This window comes from Sinohyriopsis cumingii, chromosome 17, assembly GCF_028554795.1.
Source record: "Sinohyriopsis cumingii isolate HCF-2022 chromosome 17, ASM2855479v2, whole genome shotgun sequence".
Taxonomy (NCBI): domain Eukaryota; kingdom Metazoa; phylum Mollusca; class Bivalvia; order Unionida; family Unionidae; genus Sinohyriopsis; species Sinohyriopsis cumingii.
Window position 1 is genome coordinate 5,672,504 of NC_142977.1, and position 24,199 is coordinate 5,696,702.

Below are 24,199 nucleotides of genomic sequence, written 5' to 3' on the forward strand. Positions count from 1 at the left end.
AGTTGTCTGGCACTGTAGTGTAGGCCAGTTTTCATGCACTGTAGTGTAGGCCAGTTTCCAGGTACTGTAGTGTAGGTCGGTTTTCAGGCACTGTGATGTAGGCCAGTTGTCAGGCACCATAGTGTAGGCCAATTGTCAGGCAATGTAGTGTAGGCCAGTTGTCAGGCACTGTAGCATAGACCAGTTGTCTGGCACTGTAGCATAGGCCAGTTGTCTGGCACTGTAGTGTAGGCCAGTTGTCTAGCACTGTAGTGTAGGCCAGTTTTCAGGCACTGAGATGTAGGCCAGTTTTCATGCACTGTGGTGTAGGCCAATTTTCTGGCGCTGTAGTGTAGGCCAGTTTTCTGGCACTAGTGTAGGCCAGTGTTCAGGCACTGTGGTGTTGGCTATTTTTCAGGCACTGTAGTGTAGGCCAGTTTTCTGGTACTTTAGTATAGGCCAGTTTTCAGGAACTGTGGTGTTGGCCAATTTTCAGGCATTGTTAGTGGCCCCTATATGGACGGTGACAATTAAAAACTCCAAGTGTTCTTACCATCCAAAACAAATCTTAGAAAAAACACTGAAAAAAGTGGTTCTTTTTAGTTAATTATTTCTTTATAAGACATAGTATTTTAGCAATTTATTTTGCTTGGATCATTTTGGCCCAAATGGATAAAGAAAATAATATATTCTTTGTAGAGATGCAAAGAATAAAAGAAACAAAATGAGTAAAAGGAACTATATTCTACAATGAAAAGGTGGAATTATTATCATACCCTGTTCCAAAGCATGAAATTCCACTGATATATAATAACTTTATGGCAGCATATGAAATTATATGGCATCATAGAAAATGCAAGGAAATTATACAAAACTCCAATGTGGCAAAAGAAATTTTTAAAAAATAATTAAAAACAAAAGCAAAGAATAACAATGTGATTGAGATTGTTTTCAATACTTGTAAAAAAAAAATCTAAATTTGATTTAAGTTTTAAAAAACAATTCAAATGGAGACTAAACTCATTGTCACATAGTGATATATCGTTTACATGGAGATTAAATTCATTGTCACATTGTGATACATCATTTACATGGAGATTAAATTCATTGTCACATTGTGATACATCATTTACTTGGAGATTAAATTCATTGTCACATTGTGATACATCATTTACATGGAGATTAAATTCATTGTCACATTGTGATACATCATTTACATGGAGACTAAATTCATTGTCACATTGTGATACATCATTTACTTGGAGATTAAATTCATTGTCACATAGTGATACATCATTTACATGGAGATTAAATTCATTCCCACATTGTGATACATCATTTACTTGGAGATTAAATTCATTGTCACATTGTGATACATCATTTACATGGAGATTAAATTCATTGTCACATTGTGATACATCATTTACATGGAGATTAAATTCATTGTCACATAGTGATACATCAGTTACAAGGAGATTAAATTCATTGTCACATTGTGATACATCATTTACATGGAGATTAAATTCATTGTCACATTGTGATACATCAGTTACAAGGAGATTAAATTCATTGTCACATTGTGATACATCATTTACATGGAGATTAAATTCATTGTCACATAGTGATACATGAGGATAAATCCAAGCCATTTCTGTTCTAGAGTTGGCACCCTTATGTCTAACTGTGTGTTAGGAAAATAAAGTACTAGCTATTTTAATGCTACCCATCTGACCTCCATTAGGTTGTATACTTACAATCTGACTTCCTTTAGGTTGTATAGTTATAATCTGACCTTATTTAGGTTGTATAGTTACAACAGGACTTTCTTTAGGTTGTACAGTTACTTACACCAGGACTTCCTTTAGGTTTTATACTTACAATCTGGCCTCCTTTAGGTTGTATAGTTACTTACAACATGACCTCCTTTAGGCTGTACAGTTACTTACAATAGGACCTCCTTTAGGCTGTACAGTTACTTACAATATGACCTCCAGTAAGTTGTACAGTTACTTATAATCTGACCTCCTTTAGGGTGTTCATATACTTACAATCTTACCTCCTTTTGGTTGTAAAGTTACTTACAATCTGACTTCTTTTTGGTTGTATACTTACAATCTGATCTCTTTTAGGTTGTATACTTACAACAGGATCTCCTTTAGGTTGCAAAGTAACTTAAAACAGGACCTCCTTTAGGTTGTATACTTACAACAGGATCTCCTTTAGGTTGTACACTCACAATCCAGCCTTCTTTAATTTGTATAGTTACTTACAACAGGACCTCCATTACATTGTAATCATACAATCTGGCCTCTTTTAGGTTGGATCGTTACTTACAACAGGACCTCCTTTAGGTTGTACAGCTTACAATAGGATCTCCTTTAGGTTGTAGTTACTTACAATCTTACCCCCTTTAGGTTGTACAGTTACTTACAATAAGACCTCCTTTAGGTTGTACAGTTACCTAAAATACGACTTTCTGTATGGTTACGCAGTTACTTACACTTTGATCTCATTTAGGTTATAAAGTTACTTACAGTCTGACCTCATTAAGGGTTGTACTGCAACTTACAATCTGATCTCCTGTACCTATCTGCAGTTACTTATATTATGACATCATTTAGGTTGTACAGTTACTTCCAACCTGACCTCCTATATGATTGCACAGTTACTTACAATATGACCACCTTAAGAATTGTAGTTACTTATAATCTGATCTCCAACCATTAAAGTAAATGTCCACATATAAGGGTTATATTTAAGTATGATCTGAAATGTTAAAGCCATTGAAAATTTGCAGATTTGTTTTTACAGTCCTTAAATAATCTTTAGTTGCAACGTACAACTATCATGCTAAACTGCTTCAACCTTTAAATACATTTACTACAAGGGGACAATGAGGTTGAGGAGTTTTAGAGGTGAACTGCTTATGCACAGGTATAATAAGCGGTCTGCACTTTTTGTAAATTGATCACATCTTGATACTAAAACACTCATCTGATACACACCTCTTTAAGTTGTAACTTTATGAAACAGGATACTAATAAGGTAAAACAACCTCTAAGTTTTTGAAACAGGATACTAATAAGGTAAAACATCCTCTTTAAGTTGTAACGTTTTGAAACAGGATAATAATAAGGTAAAACAAGATCTGTGTTTTTGTAAAACATTTACGTTACCACTGCAATACATAGAAGAAAAAAACATCAAACAGCTTACAAAAGTTAGAAAAGTTTTTTTTTTAAAAAATCCATGTAACAAAATGAGAATCTAATCAGATCATCTATACATAAAAACATGCAGACTTTTATTGGTCTAACTCGGGTGGTTTATGTTTAACCATGTCAAAAAGTCCAAGTACAACAAGTTTCAAAAAGAGTAAAATATGATCAATTGCAATAGTAGTCCAAGCATCTATTCAGGTCATCCACATATGGACACAAATATTCATTCCAAACTGTAATGGCCTAGGATACAAATATTCCTACCAAATTGTAATGGTCTAGGAGACAAATATTCATCCCAAACTGTAATGGCCTAGGATACACATATTCCTACCAAACCGTAATGGCCTAGGATACAAATATTCCTACCAAATTGTAATGGCCTAGGATACATATATTCCTACCAAACTGTAATAGCCTAGGCTACAAATATTCCTACCAAATTGTAATGGCCTAGGATACATATATTCCTACCAAACTGTAATGGCCTAGGCTACAAATATTCCTACCAAATTGTAATGGCCTAAGATACAAATATTCATCCCAAACTGTAATGGCCTAGGATACACATATTCCTACCAAATTGTAATGGTCTAGGAGACAAATATTCATCCCAAACTGTAATGGCCTAGGATACACATATTCCTACCAAACTGTAATGGCCTAGGATACAAATATTCCTACCAAATTGTAATGGCCTAGGATACAGATATTCCTACCAAACTGTAATGGCCTAGGATACACATATTCCTACCAAATTGTAATGGTCTAGGAGACAAATATTCATCCCAAACTGTAATGGCCTAGGATACACATATTCCTACCAAATTGTAATGGTCTAGGAGACAAATATTCATCCCAAACTGTAATGGCCTAGGATACACATATTCCTACCAAACTGTAATGGCCTAGGATACAAATATTCCAACCAAATTGTAATGGTCTAGGAGACACATATTCCTACCAAACCGTAATGGCCTAGGATACAAATATTCCTACCAAACCGTAATGGCCTAGGATACAAATATTCCTACCAAATTGTAATGGCCTAGGATACATATATTCCTACCAAACTGTAATGGCCTAGGCTACAAATATTCCTACCAAATTGTAATGGCCTAGGATACATATATTCCTACCAAACTGTAATGGCCTAGGCTACAAATATTCCTACCAAATTGTAATGGCCTAAGATACAAATATTCATCCCAAACTGTAATGGCCTAGGATACACATATTCCTACCAAATTGTAATGGTCTAGGAGACAAATATTCATCCCAAACTGTAATGGCCTAGGATACACATATTCCTACCAAACTGTAATGGCCTAGGATACAAATATTCCTACCAAATTGTAATGGCCTAGGATACAAATATTCCTACCAAACTGTAATGGCCTAGGATACACATATTCCTACCAAACCGTAATGGCCTAGGATACAAATATTCCAACCAAATTGTAATGGCCTAGGATACAAATATTCCTACCAAATTGTAATGGTCTAGGATACAAATATTCCAACCAAATTGTAATGGTCTAGGAGACACATATTCCTACCAAACCGTAATGGCCTAGGATACAAATATTCCTACCAAACCGTAATGGCCTAGGATACAAATATTCCTACCAAATTGTAATGGCCTAGGATACATATATTCCTACCAAACCGTAATGGCCTAGGATACAAATATTCCTACCAAATTGTAATGGCCTAGGATACATATATTCCTACCAAACTGTAATGGCCTAGGCTACAAATATTCCTACCAAATTGTAATGGCCTAAGATACAAATATTCCTACCAAATTGTAATGGCCTAGGATACAAACTGTAATGGCCTAGGATACACACATTCCTACCAAATTGTAATGGCCTAAGATACAAATATTCCTACCAAATTGTAATGGCCTAGGATACAAACTGTAATGGCCTAGGATACACATATTCCTACCAAATTGTAATGGCCTAGGATACATATATTCCTACCAAATTTTAATGGGCTAGGATACATATATTCCTACCAAATTGTAATGGCCTAGGATACATATATTCCTACCAAACTGTAATGGCCTAGGATACAAATATTCCTACCAAACTGTAATGGCCTAAGAAACAAATTGTAATAGCCTAGGAGACACATATTCCTACCAAATTGTAATTGCCTAGGATACAAATATTCCTACCAAATTGTAATGGCCTAGGATACAAATTGTAATGGCCTAGGATACACATATTCCTACCAAATTGTAATGGCCTAGGATACAAATATTCCTACCAAATTGTTATGGGCTAGGATACAAATATTCCTACCAAACTATAATGGCCTAGGATACAAATGATCCTACCAAATTGTAATGGCCTAGAATACATATATTCCTACCAAACTGTAATGGCCTAGGATACAAATACTCTTACCAAATTGTAATGGCCTAGGATACAAATATTCCAACCAAATTGTAATGGCCTAGGATACAAATTGTAATGGCCTAGGATACACATATTCCTACCAAATTGTTATGGCCTAGGATACATATATTCCTACCAAACTGTAATGGCCTAGGATACATATATTCCTACCAAATTGTAATGGCCTAGGAGACACATTCCTACCAAATTGTAATGGCCTAGGATACACATATTCCTACCAAACTGAAATGGCCTAGGATGTATTTTTGTGCAATCATGCTATTACACTTCATAGGGCTGAACAAATGGGCAGAAGAATGGGAAAAAATGGGGAGAAGGGAAAGAAAACAAGGAAATTTGCAAGAACATTATAAAAATCTTCTTATTCATTTAGATATGAGGAAATGACCCACTCTTAGAAACAAAAACTTCTTTCAGACAAAAAAATTCAGATCAGAGTAACACAGACTGAGTATGTGACAAAGTCAGAAAAACCAATAAACTAAACATAAGAAAGAAACCTTTGGGTATTACGCTTGATTTAAATGTTCTAACAAATTTGAAACAAAATTTTAACAAGCAATACAAACAAATTACAACAATTTTGGTCAGCTTCAGTAGTATAAATAAAACTATTCTGCTAAAAATTAAGGCAGTTTTTGATCCCTGAAAAAAGAAATGTCAAGTAATGGTCAACGCAAACAAAGATAGGTCACAAGTTCATAGTCAATTGTTGACATGAAATATTATAATATATAACTTACTGTTAACAAGTAAATAAAAGCACAGCTTTCCTAACAATGCATGTGGTTTTGCTGCTTATGATTTGCTTGACTAGAAACCAACCCTTAAGTGAACTAGAAAATCCCAAGATTCTCTCCAAGCTAGACTGGTTATCTGCTCCGCTGTGAGGTCCACATTACCGTATGTAAAAACAGATAACTTGTAAAATGTCCAGGATGCAGTCACCAAGAGTGCGAGAATGATGTAGCGCACTATCACAGAGCCATGGGGAACCCTGGGTATGATAGAAAACATTATGAATGAACAAGTTTATTAAATAGCTGCTAGGTCAAAACAAAGATTCAATGTTCTCCAACCAAACACTATTAGGGAAATTATTATGCATTTTACAAATGCTCTTATTAGTTCTATCTCAACACCCACCCACTCCAAAAATCTTAAAAGGAAGTTATTATACACTACATCAGCTCAAACAGTAACATGGTACAGTCTCATATGTCATTAGTAATTAGGTCAAGAGGTAACATGGTACAGTCTCATATGTCATTAGTAATTAGGTCAAGAGGTAACATGGTACAGTCTCATATGTCATTAGTAATTAGATCAAGAGGTAACATGGTACAGTCTCATATGTCATTAGTAATTAGATCAAGAGGTAACATGGTGCAGTCTCATGTCATTAGTAATTAGGTCAAGAGGTAACATTGTACAGTCTCATATGTCATTAGTAATTAGGTCAAGAGGTAACATGGTACAGTCTCATATGTCATTAGTAATTAGGTCAAGAGGTAACATGGTGCAGTCTCATATGTCATTAGTAATTAGGTCAAGAGGTAACATGGTGCAGTCGCATATATCAAGAACTAATCAGGTCAAATAACATACATCATTGGCTAATTAGGTCAAAGAATAATATGGTACATTCCCTTATGTCATTAGCTAATTAGGAAAAATACTAATATGGTACACATCTCTGTGTGTGTGTGTATGACTTGGATTTTTAATGTAGCTTTAACAATGTTTCAGTCATATCGCTACGATGTCCATACTGTGGCAGTTTATAGTGATGTCTAGCAATGAGGTATCGTGCAGCAGACATGTAGCATAATGTCCCACCCAACTACATTTTCCTGACACTTAGCCAACCTGTCCTAACAATAACCTCTTAATGCTGAGTGCCTAGTGAGGCAGTTGTTAGTACTATTTTTATAAGTATTTGGTATGACTCGGCTGGGGATTCGAACCCGCAACCTCCCAAATCCGAGGTGGATGCTCTAACCACAAGGCCACCGGAGCAGTGTGTGTTGTTTGTAAATTAAGTCCTTAGTAATTATGCCAAATAGTAAAATGGTACACTCTAGATATCATTAGTCCCATATGTCATTAGCTAATTAGGTCAGACAGCACTGTATACTCTAATGCAGAATTATTATTATCATTTCAATCAAAAAAATTAAAAATTCTGAATTCTGAATGTAGCACACGGAACATAATGATTTATGGAAAATTCTGCACCCCTTCACCGCCTTTAATTTTTATCATATTATGCACATTAAATATACAATATTTCATATTATTATAGTATGTTGCAGATATTACTCTACTGAGTGATTTCGTACTTTCCTCAAATGGTAACAGCATATGTTTTAAGGAGATTTGAGTCAATAAAACATCTTATAAAGCATAAATCTGCTTAAATGATTAGACATAGCAGTGAATTGCAGGGCTTAAGCAGAAAGTTGAGTCCATCACTCACCTATACAAAATAACATCCAGGTGATCTATCACAGCTGCCAAAGCCAGAACCTTGAAGATCACACAGGGGAGATAATTGTGCAGGAACAAAGTACTATCTGTTAGGAAAAATGGCAGGTAGTGTAGCAGATATCCAGTGACAAGCAAGTCCCCAATGAAAACAAACCGATGCCATTCATCTGCAATAAAGTATTGAATTAAAAAAATAGCTTTCTAGGTTGGTGATGTGGAAATAGTGCAGGGTAAATGAAAATTTTATAAAGCGATCCATGCTGGTGATGTGAAGACAGTGCAGGGTAAATGAAAATGTCAGAATGTCATGATGTTGGTGATGTGGAGACAGTGCAGGGTAAATGAAAATATTAGAAAGCCATCATGTTGGTGATGTGGAGACAGTGCAGGGTAAATGAAAATATTAGAAAACCATCATGCTGGTGATGTGGAGACAGTGCAGGGTAAATGAAAATTTATGAAAGCCATCATGCTGGTGATGTGGAGACGGTGCAGGGTAAATGAATATTTATGAAAGCCATCATGCTGGTGATGTGAAGACAGTGCAGGGTAAATGAAAATTTATGAAAGCCATCATGCTGGTGATGTGGAGACAGTGCAGGGTAAATGAAAATTTATGAAAGCCATCATGCTGGTGATGTGGAGACAGTGCAGGGTAAATGAAAATTTATGAAAGCCATCATGCTGGTGATGTGAAGACGGTGCAGGGTAAATGAAAATTTATGAAAGCCATCATGCTGGTGATGTGGAGACAGTGCAGGGTAAATGAAAATTTATGAAAGCCATCATGCTGGTGATGTGGAGACAGTGCAGGGTAAATGAAAATTTATGAAAGCCATCATGCTGGTGATGTGAAGACAGTGCAGGGTAAATGAAAATTTATGAAAGCCATCATGCTGGTGATGTGAAGACAGTGCAGGGTAAATGAAAATTTATGAAAGCCATCATGCTGATGATGTGGAGACAGTACAGGGTAAATGAAAATTTATGAGATCATGCTGGTGATGTGGAGACAGTGCAGGGTAAATGAACATTTATGAAAGCCATCATGCTGGTGATGTGAAGACAGTGCAGGTAAATGAAAATTTATGAAAGCCATCATGCTGGTGATGTGGAGACAGTGCAGGATAAATGAAAATTTATGAAAGCCATCATGCTGGTGATGTGAAGACAGTGCAGGGTAAATGAAAATTTATGAAAGCCATCATGTTGGTGATGTGGAGACAGTACAGGGTAAATGAAAATTTATGAAAGCCATCAATGTTGGTGATGTGGAGACAGTGCAGGGTAAATGAAAATTTATGAAAGCCATCAATGTTGGTGATGTGAAGACAGTGCAGGGTAAATGAAAATTTATGAAAGCCATCATGCTGGTGATGTGGAGACAGTGCAGGGTAAATGAAAATTTATGAAAGCCATCATGCTGGTGATGTGGAGACAGTGCAGGGTAAATGAAAATTTATGAAAGCCATCATGCTGGTGATGTGAAGACAGTGCAGGGTAAATGAAAATTTATGAAAGCCATCATGCTGGTGATGTGGAGACATTGCAGGGTAAATGAAAATTTATGAAAGCCATCATGCTGGTGATGTGGAGACATTGCAGGGTAAATGAAAATTTATGAAAGCCATCATGCTGGTGATGTGGAGACAGTGCAGGGTAAATGAAAATTTATGAAAGCCATCACGCTGGTGATGTGAAGACAGTGCAGGGTAAATGAAAATTTATGAAAGCCATCATGCTGGTGATGTGGAGACATTGCAGGGTAAATGAAAATTTATGAAAGCCATCATGCTAGTGATGTGAAGACAGTGCAGGGTAAATGAATATTTATGAAAGCCATCATGCTGGTGATGTGGAGACAGTGCAGGGTAAATGAAAATTTTAGAAAGCCATCATGTTGGCTATGTGGAGGTATATTTCATACATAAACCTAAACACAGTTATCACTTAAAAGGCTGAATATTATCCATATGCATAATCCATATCCAATTTAATAACCTTTATCATAACACCTGCCAATGTACATGAGGATATACAATTTCACAACATTTAGTACAACATTTGCATGAGAGTATCTGATTTAATAACTTAAAGTATAACACTTGCCGGTGTGCAAAGATTTGCTGAATTTAATAACCTTTAACATAACACCTGCCAATGTACATGAGGATATACAATTTCACAACATTTAGTACAACATTTGAATGAGAGTATCTGATTTAATAACTTAAAGTATAACACTTGCCGGTGTGCAAAGATTTGTTGACTTTAATAACCTTTAAAATAACATCTGCCAATCTACATGAGAATATCCAAATTAAAAACCTTTAGTCTAACACCTGTCAAAGTTCAAGATAGTATCTAATTTAATAACATTTAGTCTAACACCTGTCAAAGTTCAAGAGAGTATCCAATTTAATAACATTTAGTCTAACACATGCCTGTGTAGATGGGAGTATCCAATTTAAGAACATATAGCATAACACCTGCCTGTGTAGATGGGAGTATCCAATTTAAGAACATATAGCATAACACCTGCCTGTGTAGATGGGAGTATCCAATTTAAGAACATATAGCATAACACCTGCCTGTGTAGATGGGATTATCCAATTTAAGAACATATATAATAACACCTGATTATGTACACGAGATTATCCAATTTAATAACCTTGAGCATAAAACCTGCAAGTTTTCAAAAGTCACTTATCCCTATAACACATCTTTACTAGAAACAGTATTATAAACAGGATTTAAATATGTGCCCACTATACTAATTTACATCACATGAAGGCCTTGGTATGGTAGCTAGCATTTACTCAGTCTGTGTTCACTGTACTAAATAACATCACATGAAGGCCTTGGTAATGTAGTTAGAACTTAGTACTCACTGTACTAATTTACATCACATGAAGGCCTTGGTAAGGTAGGTAGAACTTAGTACTCATTGTACTAATTTACATCACATGAAGGCCTTGGTAAGGTAGTTAGAACTTACTCAGTGCTCATTGTACTAATTTACATCACATGAAGGCCTTGGTATGGTAGTTAGAACTTACTCAGCGCTCACTGTACTAATTTACATCACATGAAGGCCTTGGTATGGTAGGTACAACTTAGTACTCATTGTACTAATTTACATCACATGAAGGCCTTGGTAAGGTAGGTAGAACTTAGTACTCATTGTACTAATTTACATCACATGAAGGCCTTGGTATGGTAGTTAGAACTTACTCAGCGCTCACTGTACTAATTTACATCACATGAAGGCCTTGGTATGGTAGTTAGAACTTACTCAGCGCTCACTGTACTAATTTACATCACATGAAGGCCTTGGTAAGGTAGTTAGAACTTACTCAGTCCATGTCCACTGTACTAATTTACATCACATGAAGGCCTTGGTATGGTAGTTAGAACTTACTCAGTCCATGTCCACTGTACTAATTTACATCACATGAATGCCTTGGTATGGTAGTTAGAACTTACTCAGTACTCACTGTATTAATTTACATCACATGAATGCCTTGGTATGGTAGTTAGAACTTACTCAGTGCTCACTGTACTAATTTACACCACATGAAGGCCTTGGTATGGTAGTTAGAACTTACTCAGTGCTCACTGTACTAATTTACACCACATGAAGGCCTTGGTATGGTAGTTAGAACTTACTCAGTGCTCACTGTACTAATTTACACCACATGAAGGCCTTGGTATGGTAGTTAGAACTTACTCAACATGTTTCACACATTTAAAATGAAATTAGTAAATATAACTATTCTATTTGCATCTGTCACTGGATAATAACTACTAGTTGTAGAAGTGCCAGTTTTAAAATCTGGAATTAGAGACATAACAATAGGAATGCTTCAGAATTTTCCCCAACAGTTTATCTTAGTGATTTAACGTGATTTAAAAAAAAAAAGGTACGGTAATTTTTCTCACCAGGTGACACATTTGAATACATTGAGAAAAGCCATAAAGGAATGGGTGTGGATGTGTAGGTGTTTTGGATTTTTAACGGAGCTTTAAAACATTTTCAGTCATATTGTTACGATGTCTGTAGTATGACAGTTTATAGTGATGTCTAGCACTGAGGCATCATGCTGCAGATGTATAGCACGATATCCCACCCAGTCACATCATGATGTCTAGCACTAAGGCATCATGCTGCAGATGTATAGCATGATGTCCCACCCAGTCACATGATGTCCCACCAGAGGCGTAGCTATGATATTTTGCGCCCGGGGACGAACTATAAAATTGGTGCCCCAGCCCCCTCCCCGTTTAATCACATTTTTGAATATTACCCTTGTTTACTTATTATAATGTAACGTTGTAAGCCTCATTTTGGCGCCCCTGTACCTTGGCACCCAGGGACATGTGTACCCCCCTGCCCCCCCCAGCTACGCCTCTGTGTCCCACCCAGTCACATCATTCTGATCAGTCCTAACACTAACATCTAAAAGCTGAGCACCAAGCGAGGCAGCTGCTAGTATCATTTTTCTCTGGGGTTTGAACCCACGACCTCCCACATCCGAGGCGGATGCTCTAACCACTAGGCCACCAGCATACATGATTGGTACTGATCCAGTTTTGATGTCTTGCACATTACATACAGCATGTCTGCAGCAAGGACTGTAAAGACTTGGTATATATCCAACTTTGATGTCTTGCACATTACATACAGAATGTCTGCAGCAAGGACTGTAAAGACTTGGTACTCATCCAACTTTAACGTCTTGCACATTACATACAGAATGTCTATAGTAAGGACTGTAAAGACTTGGTACTCATCCAACTTTAACATCTTGCACATTACATACAGAATGTCTATAGCAAGGACTGTAAAGACTTGGTACTCATCCAACTTTAATGTCTTGTACATTACATACAGAATGTCTATAGCAAGGACTGTAAAGACTTGGTATATATCCAACTTTGATGTCTTGCACATTACATACAGAATGTCTATAGTAAGGACTGTAAAGACTTGGTATATATCCAACTTTGATGTCTTGCACATTACATACAGAATGTCTATAGTAAGGACTGTAAAGACTTGGTACTCATCCAACTTTAACGTCTTGCACATTACATACAGAATGTCTATAGTAAGGACTGTAAAGACATGGTACTCATCCAACTTTGATGTCTTGCACATTACATACAGAATGTCTGTAGTAAGGACTGTAAAGACATGGTACTCATCCAATTTTGATGTCTTGCACATTACATACAGAATGCCTGTAGTAAGGACTGTAAAGACTTGGTAATCATCTGATTCTCATGTCTTGCACATTACATACATAATGTCTGCAGCAAGGACTGTAAAGACTTGGTACTCATCCAATTTTGATGTCTTGCACATTACATACAGAATGTCTGCAGCAAGGACTGTAAAGACATGGTACTCATGCAACTTTGATGTCTTGCACATTACATACAGAATGTCTGTAGCAAGGACTGTAAAGACTTGGTACTCATCCAACTTTGATGTCTTGCACATTACATACAGAATGTCTGCAGCAAGGACTGTAAAGACTTGGTACTCATCCAACTTTGATGTCTTGCACATTACATACAGAATGCCTGTAGTAAGGACTGTAAAGACTTGGTAATCATCTGATTCTCATGTCTTGCACATTACATACATAATGTCTGCAGCAAGGACTGTAAAGACTTGGTACTCATCCAATTTTGATGTCTTGCACATTACATACAGAATGTCTGCAGCAAGGACTGTAAAGACATGGTACTCATGCAACTTTGATGTCTTGCACATTACATACAGAATGTCTGTAGCAAGGACTGTAAAGACTTGGTACTCATCCAACTTTAATGTCTTGCACATTACATACAGAATGACTGTAGTAAGGACTGTAAAGACATGGTACTCATCCAACTTTAATGTCTTGCACATTACATACAGAATGTCTGTAGTAAGGACTGTAAAGACTTGGTACTCATCCAACTTTGATGTCTTGCACATTACATACAGAATGTCTATAGTAAGGACTGTAAAGACTTGGTACTCATCCAACTTTGATGTCTTGCACATTACATACAGAATGTCTATAGTAAGGACTGTAAAGACTTGGTACTCATCCAATTTTGATGTCTTGCACATTACATACAGAATGTCTATAGTAAGGACTGTAAAGACTTGGTACTCATCCAACTTTGATGTCTTGCACATTACATACAGAATGTCTGTAGTAAGGACTGTAAAGACTTGGTACTCATCCAACTTTGATGTCTTGCACATTACATACAGAATGTCTATAGCAAGGACTGTAAAGACATGGTACTCATCCAACTTTGATGTCTTGCACATTACATACAGAATGTCTGTAGTAAGGACTGTAAAGACTTGGTACTCATCCAATTTTGATGTCTTGCACATTACATACAGAATGTCTGCAGCAAGGACTGTAAAGACATGGTACTCATCCAACTTTGATGTCTTGCACATTACATACAGAATGACTGTAGTAAGGACTGTAAAGACTTGGTAATCATCTGATTCTCATGTGTTGCACATTACATACATAATGTCTGCAGCAAGGACTGTAAAGACTTGGTACTCATCCAACTTTGATGTCTTGCACATTACATACAGAATGTCTGTAGTAAGGACTGTAAAGACTTGGTACTCATCCAACTTTGATGTCTTGCACATTACATACAGAATGTCTATAGTAAGGACTGTAAAGACTTGGTACTCATCCAACTTTGATGTCTTGCACATTACATACAGAATGTCTATAGCAAGGACTGTAAAGACTTGGTACTCATCCAACTTTAATGTCTTGCACATTACATACAGAATGTCTATAGTAAGGACTGTAAAGACTTGGTACTCATCCAATTTTGATGTCTTGCACATTACATACAGAATGACTGCAGCAAGGACTGTAAAGACTTGGTACTCGTCCAATTTTGATGTCTTGCACATTACATACAGAATGCCTGTAGTAAGGACTGTAAAGTCTTGGTAATCATCTGATTCTCATGTCTTGCACATTTACATACATAATGTCTGCAGCAAGGACTGTAAAGACTTGGTACTCATCCAACTGTAATGTCTTGCACATTACATACAGAATGTCAATAGTAAGGACTGTAAAGACTTGGTACTCATCCAACTTTAATGTCTTGCACATTACATACAGAATGTCTATAGTAAGGACTGTAAAGACTTGGTACTCATCCAATTTTGATGTCTTGCACATTACATACAGAATGTCTGTAGCAAGGACTGTAAAGACTTGGTACTCATCCAATTTTGATGTCTTGCACATTACATACAGAATGTCTGCAGAAAAAAGTTTTTCTACCAATGCATAATATTCAGTGGGTACTTTTGCTTTGATAGCTTTTTAGAATTTTATTGGGTGAATCAGACTGTTCACAGTTTGCCATAACTTTCTAGATTTTTTTCAGATAGATCAGGGTGATTTATAGATTTCCAGATTTTTATTGATGAATCAGGGTGATATAACTTTCTAGATTTTATAAAACGTGAATTGGAGATACAGTAAATGGACATAATTTCTGACTAGTGAATATTCTCAAGTTGTTGTGAACCAAGTGCTCAGTTAGACTTTTACAAAATAATTATAATCAGGAATTACAAGCATTCTGGGATCACGATACATCTGTGGAGAAGATGAAGTTCAGTTGTTGTTGTTGTAGGGTTTAATGCCACTTTTCAGCACAATATAATCTATACATGGCAGACAGTATAAATGGTGGAGGAAGAACCCGAGAAACCCCAGGAAGAACCACTGACCCACGAGTGTTACTTGCAAGCTTTCTCACATACCCACATTAGTTGAACCTGAGACTCGAACCCATGCAAAGGTGAGATGGCAATGATACGTAATGGTGAGCACTTTAGACCACTTGGCCACTAGGGGCCCCCATGAAGTTCAGTTATATAAAATTTTGTCTGACCTGAAAATCAGAATCTAACAGAAGCGACTTTAATGGAATAATGAATAATTTTCTAAGGCAGTACATAAAACTTTATACTCACTCATGGGTAAATCCTGAAACCCTCTCTTTTGCCTCATCAGATAGAAGAAAAATAGCCCTGCATAGATGATGACACTGATAGTTCCAGCTATCCACACCACAGGGTTACCTAACAGATGAATTTGAGCCTGAAATAACATGGGAAAATGTAGACACAGGGTTACCTAACAGATGAATTTGAGCCTGAAATAACATGGGAAAATGTAGACACAGGGTTACCTAACAGAAGAATTTGAGCCTGAAATAACATGGGAAAATGTAGACACAGGGTACCTAACAGATGAATTTGAGCCTGAAATAACATGGGAAAATGTAGACACAAGGTTACCTAACAGATGAATCTGAGCCTGAAATAACATGGGAAAATGTAGACACAAGGTTACCTAACAGATGAATTTGGGTCTGAAATAACATGGGAAAATGTAGACACAAGGTTACCTAACAGATGAATCTGAGTCTGAAATAACATGGGAAAATGTAGACACAAGGTTACCTAACAGATGAATTTGGGTCTGAAATAACATGGGAAAATGTAGACACATGGTTACCTAACAGATAAATTTGGGTCTGAAATAACATGGGAAAATGTAGACACAAGGTTACCTAACAGATGAATTTGAGCCTGAAATAACATGGGAGAATGTAGACACAAGGTTACCTAACAGATGAATTTGGGTCTGAAATAACATGGGAAAATGTAGACACAAGGTTACCTAACAGATGAATCTGAGCCTGAAATAACATGGGAGAATGTAGACACAAGGTTACCTAACAGATGAATTTGGGTCTGAAATAACATGGGAAAATGTAGACACAAGGTTACATAACAGATGAATCTGAGCCTGAAATAACGTGGGAAAATGTAGACACAGGTTACCTAACAGATGAATTTGGGTCTGAAATAACATGGGAAAATGTAGACACAAGGTTACCTAACAGATGAATTTGAGTCTGAAATAACATGGGGAAAATGTAGACACATGGTTACCTAACAGATGAATTTGGGTCTGAAATAACATGGGAAAATGTACACACATGGTTACCTAACAGATGAATTTGGGTCTGAAATAACATGGGAAAATGTAGACACAAGGTTACCTAACAGATGAATTTGAGCCTGAAATAACACGGAAAAATGTAGACACAAGGTAATGTAACAGATGAATTTGGGTCTGAAATAACATGGGGAAAATGTAGACACATGGTCACCTAACAGACGAATTCGGGTCTGAAATAACATGGGAAAATGTGGACACATGGCTACCTAGCAGATGAATTTGAGCCTGAAATAACATGGAAAAATGTAGACACAAGGTTATGTAACAGATGAATTTGGGTCTGAAATAACATGGGGAAAATGTAGACACATGGTCACCTAACAGATGAATTTGGGTCTGAAATAACATGGGGAAATGTAGACACAAGGTTACCTAACAGATGAATTTGGGTCTGAAATAACATGGGAAAATGTAGATACATGGTTACCTAACAGATGAATTTGGGTCTGAAATAACATGGAAAAATGTAGACACAAGGTTACCTAACAGATGAATCTGAGCCTGAAATAACATGGAAAAATGTAGACACAAGGTTATGTAACAGATGAATTTGGGTCTGAAATAACATGGGGAAAATGTAGACACATGGTCACCTAACAGATGAATTTGGGTCTGAAATAACATGGGAAAATGTAGACACATAGTTACCTAACAGATGAAATTGGGTCTGAAATAACATGGGAAAATGTAGATACATGGTTACCTAACAGATGAATTTGGGTCTGAAATAACATGGAAAAATGTAGACACAAGGTTACCTAACAGATGAATCTGAGCCTGAAATAACATGGAAAAATGTAGACACAAGGTTATGTAACAGATGAATTTGGGTCTGAAATAACATGTGGAAAATGTAGACACATGGTCACCTAACAGATGAATTTGGGTCTGAAATAACATGGGAAAATGTAGACACATAGTTACCTAACAGATGAATTTGAGCCTGAAATAACATGGAAAAATGTAGATACAAGGTTATGTAACAGATGAATTTGGGTCTGAAATAACATGGGAAAATGTAGACACATGGTTACCTAACAGATGAAATTGGGTCAGAAATAACATGGGAAAATGTAGACACAAGGTTACCTAACAGATGAATCTGAGCCTGAAATAACATGGGAAAATGTAGACACATGGTTACCTAACAGATGAATTTGGGTCCGAAATAACATGGGAAAATGTAGACACATGGTTACCTAACAGATGAATTTGAGCCTGAAATAACATGGAAAAATGTAGACAAAAGGTTACCTAACAGATGAATTTGGGTCTGAAATAACATGGGGAAATGTAGACACAAGGTTACCTAACAGATGAATTTGGGTCTGAAATAACATGGGGAAATGTAGATACATGGTTACCTAACTGATGAATTTGGGTCTGAAATAACATGGGAAAATGTAGATACATGGTTACCTAACAGATGAATTTGGGCCTGAAATAACATGGGAAAATGTAGACAAAAGGTTACCTAACAGATGAATTTGGGTCTGAAATAACATGGGAAAATGTAGATACATGGTTACCTAACAGATGAATCTGGGTCTGAAATAACATGGGAAAATGTAGACACAAGGTTACCTAACAGATGAATTTGAGCCTGAAATAACATGGGAAAATGTAGACACATGGTTACCTAACAGATGAATTTGAGCCTGAAATAACATGGGAAAATGTAGACACATGGTTACCTAACAGATGAATCTGAGCCTGAAATAACATGGGAAAATGTAGACACAAGGTTACCTAACAGATGAATTTGGGTCTGAAATAACATGGGGAAAATGTAGACACAAGGTTACCTAACAGATGAATTTGGGTCTGAAATAACATGGGAAAATGTAGACACAAGGTTACCTAACAGATGAATCTGAGCCTGAAATAACATGGGAAAATGTAGACACAAGGTTACCTAACAGATGAATTTGGGTCTGAAATAACATGGGGAAAATGTAGAATATATGGAAAGTATATATACCTGTTGCGTAATTTTATTATTTCTTTCCAGGAATTATCAAAATGAATACAAAAATGTATGGACAGTTTAAATCAAGCAAGTTTAAAGTAATTTTATAGGTTTTTTTAAAGGGTATTCTAAACGATTCTTGTTGCAAAAAAGATATGTGTGAAATCAAAATGTTAAAGTGTGTGTCACTCTTTAATCTGTGTTTCACTATTTAGGTTATCAGTCAGTTGGTCACTATTTAAGTTGTTATTATGTGTGTCACTAATTAAGTTGTCAGTCTGTGTGTCATTATTCAGGTTATCAGATGGTGTGTCACTATTTAAGTTGCCAGTCAGTGTCGGTATTTAAGTTGTCAGTCTATGTGTCACTATTTAGCATGTCAGTCTTTGTGTCACTATTTAACATGTCAGTCTATGAGTTACTACTATTCAGGTTATCGGTTCAAGTGTCACTATTTAAGTTGTCAGTCTGTGTCACTATTTAAGTTGTCACTCTGTGAGTTTCTATTTAAGTTGTCAGCCAGTGTGTCACTATTTAAGCTGTCAGTCTGTGTATCACTATTCAGGTTGTTAGTCTGTATATCACTAAGTTGTCAGTCTGTGTGTCACTATTAAAGCTGTCAGTCTGTGCATCACTAAGTTGTCAATAAGTGTGTCACTATTTAAGTTGTCAGTGTGTCACTATTCAGGTTGTCAGTTCATGTGTCACTATTTAAGTTGCCACTCTGTCACTATTTCTATTGTCAGTCTGTGAGACACAATTTAAGTTGTCAGACAGTGTCACTACTTGAGTTTTTAGTCTGTGTGTACTATTCAGGTTGTCAGTTATGTGTCGCTATTTATGATACAAGTTTATGTCACTATTTAAGTTGTCACTCTGTGTTATTATTTAAGTTGTCTGTCTGTCACTATTTAGGTTGTTAGTCTGTACGTCACTATTTAAGCTGTCAGTACATGCTCATAATAAGTAAAGAAAATAAAAGAAAACTACATCATTCAAGTTTTCTGGCAAGCTTTTTGCATTATGAGCTACCAGTCTTGACAGAAGGAAGGGATATGATTGATTTGGATTGAAGAACTACGGTGATGTTGGGTTTTACTTGCTTTAGTGACTGGATGCATGCTTTATAAATGGTATTTGAATCTGAGGTACCAGTTCCTAGCCCAGGTAGGGGTGAAGTTAATGTTGGTTGTAGGACTGGAGTTGTTTAGAGTTTTACTTACATTTCAGCGACTTAATCATCCTGTATGATAGGTCTTTGTAGCTCAGGTACCACTAGAGGGAGAGGGCAGAGTTGTACTTGATGTTGTTTGTAGGACTTGTTTTTTATATAGTTTTACTTAATTTTAGTGACTTGACGCATCCAGTATATTGAATTATTCCTACTGAGATACATGTGCATGGAGAGGGCATGGGAGTGGTCGATATAGGTTGGACGATGGAACTGGTTTGGAAATTCGCTTACATTAGTGACTGGATGCATCCAGTATGCCAGGTTTTTGCTACTAAGAGGCCAGTCCAGTGGGGTAGAGCTGTACTTATGCTCCATCTCAGCGTCCCCCTGGATGAAGAGTATGCGGTACTGTAACTCCAGGAACTTGTCCCAGAAGGAAAGATGAGTTGGCTCCAGGGGAATCATCTCAGCCTGACTAAGATCACGGATCTGACCATCCTTGTCTAGGGCTGTCATGTTAAAATACATGCCATGTTAAAATACATCATATTAAAATACATGTCATGTTAAAATACATGTCATACTAAAATACATGTCATATTAAAATACATGTCATGTTAAAATGCATGTCATGTGAAAATACTTCATATTAAAATAATTGCAATGCCAGTAGCTGGTACAGGAAAGTAACATTTCCATTGGTTAGAATGTTACCACGTGATCAAAATGAATTGCATTCATTTCTGTATGAACTGTAAGGAGAACTACTTTTCCACTTCTATAAATAGAGTCACGTGTACAGCATAAGATAAACACTGCCAGTGAAGGCAGACACGAAGTAAGCATTAAAGAAAAACAACATTCTTACATTTTTAAAAAAAAAATAATTGAATAAATTTGGCTTCCATTGGTTGAAGGACTGGTATTATGATGACCTTATTACGATCAAGCAGGACAATCTCAAGTGCTATATATAGCTACGCAACAGAAAAAACCCAAACATGTATTACTACGCTCAATTAAGATTTCTATTTTTAATGATGCAAACAAAATAACATAAGGAATAATTGAATTTCAATTATAAGAGTTTAACGTTTTTTCTGAGTTTATCGTGGTATAAACTGTCAGTTGCCGACTCACACAGCTTACATAACGCCCTTTGGGCGTTATTTGCTGTGTGAATCAGCAACTGACAGTTTATACCATGATAAACTCAGAAAAAACAACGTTAAACTCTTACATACATGTCATACTAAAATACTTGTCATATTAAAATACATGTCATGTTAAAATGTATGTCATGTTAAAATACATGTCATGTTAAAATACATGTCATACTAAAATACATGTCATATTAAAATACATGTCATGTTAAAATACAATGTCAAAATACATGTCATGTTAAAATACATGTCATATTAAAATACATGTCATGTTAAAATAAATGTCATATTAAAATACATGTCATGTTAAAATACACGTCATGTTAAAATACATGTCATGTTAAAAAACATTTCTGTTAAAATACATAGCATTATTAAATAATGCTAAAAGTAATGATAACTATTTCCTATGCAACATGTTTGAAATTTGTGCTAAAAGCTGCTTCTTTTTTGACCCCAATGTCTTGAAATTTCATTAAACACCTGATCTAGTCAATGTTTTAATAAGATATTAACTACAGCTGCAGCAGTGAGTGGTACAAGTTAAATCTGAATGGATCAGCAAATTAGAATTTGACTTGTGAGAATAACTCGCCTCAGTGACCATGACTATGACCTTTTAACTCTAAAACCATAAGTTTCATGGTGATCTGTTGTATGATGGTAATCTGTTGTATGATGGTGATCTGTTGTATGATGGTGATCTATTGTATGATGGTGATCTGTTGTATGATGGTAATCTGTTGTATGATGGTGATCTATTGTATGATGGTAATCTGTTGTATGATGGTGATCTATTGTATGATGGTGATCTGTTGTATGATGGTGATCTATTGTATGATGGTGATCTGTTGTACTGTATGACAGTAATCTGTTGTATGATGTTAAATTGTTGTATGATGGTGATCTGTTGTATGATGGTAATCTGTTGTATGATGGTGATCTGTTGTATGATGGTATCTTTTGTATGATGGTAATCTACTGTATGATGATGGTGATCTGTTGTATGATGGTAATCTGTTGTATGATGGTGATCTATTGTATGATGATGGTGATCTGTTTATGATGGTAATCTGTTGCATTGTATGATGGTAATCTGTTGTATGACGTTAAATTGTTGTATGATGGTGATCTGTTGTATGACGTTAAATTGTTGTATGATGGTGATCTGTTGTATGATGGTAATCTGTTGTATGATGGTGATCTATTGTATGACGGTGATCTGTTCATGTCCTTGTCATATGTACTATCAAGTGCCCTACTGTCTTGTTCATGTCCTTGTCTTATGTACTATCAAGTGCCCTACTATCTTGTTCATGTCCTTGTCTTATGTACTGTCAAGTGCCCTACTATCTTGTTCATGTCCTTGCCTTATGTACTATCAAGTGCCCTACTGTCTTGTTGATGTCCTTGTCTTATGTACTATCAAGTGCCCTACTGTCTTGTTCATGTCCATGACTTATGTACTATCAAGTGCCCTACTGTCTTGTTCATGTCCTTGCCTTATGTACTATCAAGTGCCCTACTATCTTGTTGATGTCCTTGTCTTATGTACTATCAAGTGCCCTACTGTCTTGTTCATGTCCTTGCCTTATGTACTATCAAGTGTCCTACTGTCTTGTTGATGTCCTTGTCTTATGTACTATCAAGTGCCCTACTGTCTTGTTCATGTCCTTGTCTTATGTACTGTCAAGTGCCCTACTGTCTTGTTCATGTCCTTGTCTTATGTACTATCAAGTGCCCTACTGTCTTGTTCATGTCCTTGTCTATGTACTGTCAAGTGCCCTACTGTCTTGTTCATGTCCTTGTCTTATGTACTGTCAAGTGCCCTACTGTTAGCTCTTTTCTTTCTTGATGTAAGGCATGAGCTGCAATGCAGCATGTTTATATTGTCTTAATTTGGTGCTTCTGCAATTTTAAATTTTACCAATACTCTTTTTGAAATCCTAAATTGTGGTTTTAATTTATCCAGATAGTAAATTTGCTTTTAATCAATGCCTTTTTAAAAAGCTTTGCTTGCTCATGTTTCAAGTTACGTGTTGTGTTCTGTCCAGTTGTATCTATTAATTATGCTCTGTTGATTTGTCCTGAAAATCATGCTTGTTTTAATAACTTGGTTGTCAGTAAGAAGGTCATTAGAGCTTATGCTGAACTGTTGCTTTAAATCGTGCCAACGTTAAATAAATTTCATCTTATCATATCGTAAATATGTGCCAATGTTAAATAAATCTCATCTTATCATATCGTAAGAATAGTGCAAACATTAAATAAATCTCATCTTATTGTAAGAAGTGTGGGAAGGTTAAATAAATCTCATCTTATTGTAAGAAGTGTGCCAATGTTAAATAAATCTAATCATATCATATCATTGCATCATATCGTAAGAAGTGTGCCAACTAGAAAAAAATCTCATGGTATCACATCGTTTGAAGTGTGCCAACATTAAAAAAAACTCATCTTATCATATCGTAAGAAGTGTGCCAACATTAAATAAATCTTATCATATTATAATATATCTTATCATAAGAAGTGTAGTTATGTTAGATAAATCTTATCATATCGTAAAAAGTGTTAAACAAATCTAATCTAATACTGTAAGAAGTTGTTGTTGTTGTAGTGGGGTTTAATGCCATTTTTCAGTACAAGATTGGCTATACATGGCAGCCAGTATAAATGGTG

The 24,199-nt window shown here is 36.1% G+C and overlaps 1 protein-coding gene across 2 annotated transcripts in view; it reads right to left on the bottom strand.

The window, feature by feature from the left end:
• Window positions 1-704: 704 nt before the first annotated feature.
• The window catches only part of LOC149777685 (protein O-mannosyl-transferase 1-like), a 72,705-nt gene continuing 49,210 nt past the window's right edge, over window positions 705-24,199 (bottom strand). For both annotated transcript variants that reach the window (XM_089938728.1, XM_089938729.1), the window contains exons 16-19: window positions 20,649-20,866; window positions 16,158-16,284; window positions 8,109-8,286; window positions 705-6,626 (exon numbers count right to left, since the gene is read on the bottom strand). In XM_089938728.1, coding sequence (XP_089794854.1) covers window positions 6,443-6,626; window positions 8,109-8,286; window positions 16,158-16,284; window positions 20,649-20,866 — 707 coding nt within the window. In that variant the 3' untranslated portion in view covers window positions 705-6,442. The remainder of the gene's footprint in view (window positions 6,627-8,108; window positions 8,287-16,157; window positions 16,285-20,648; window positions 20,867-24,199) is intronic.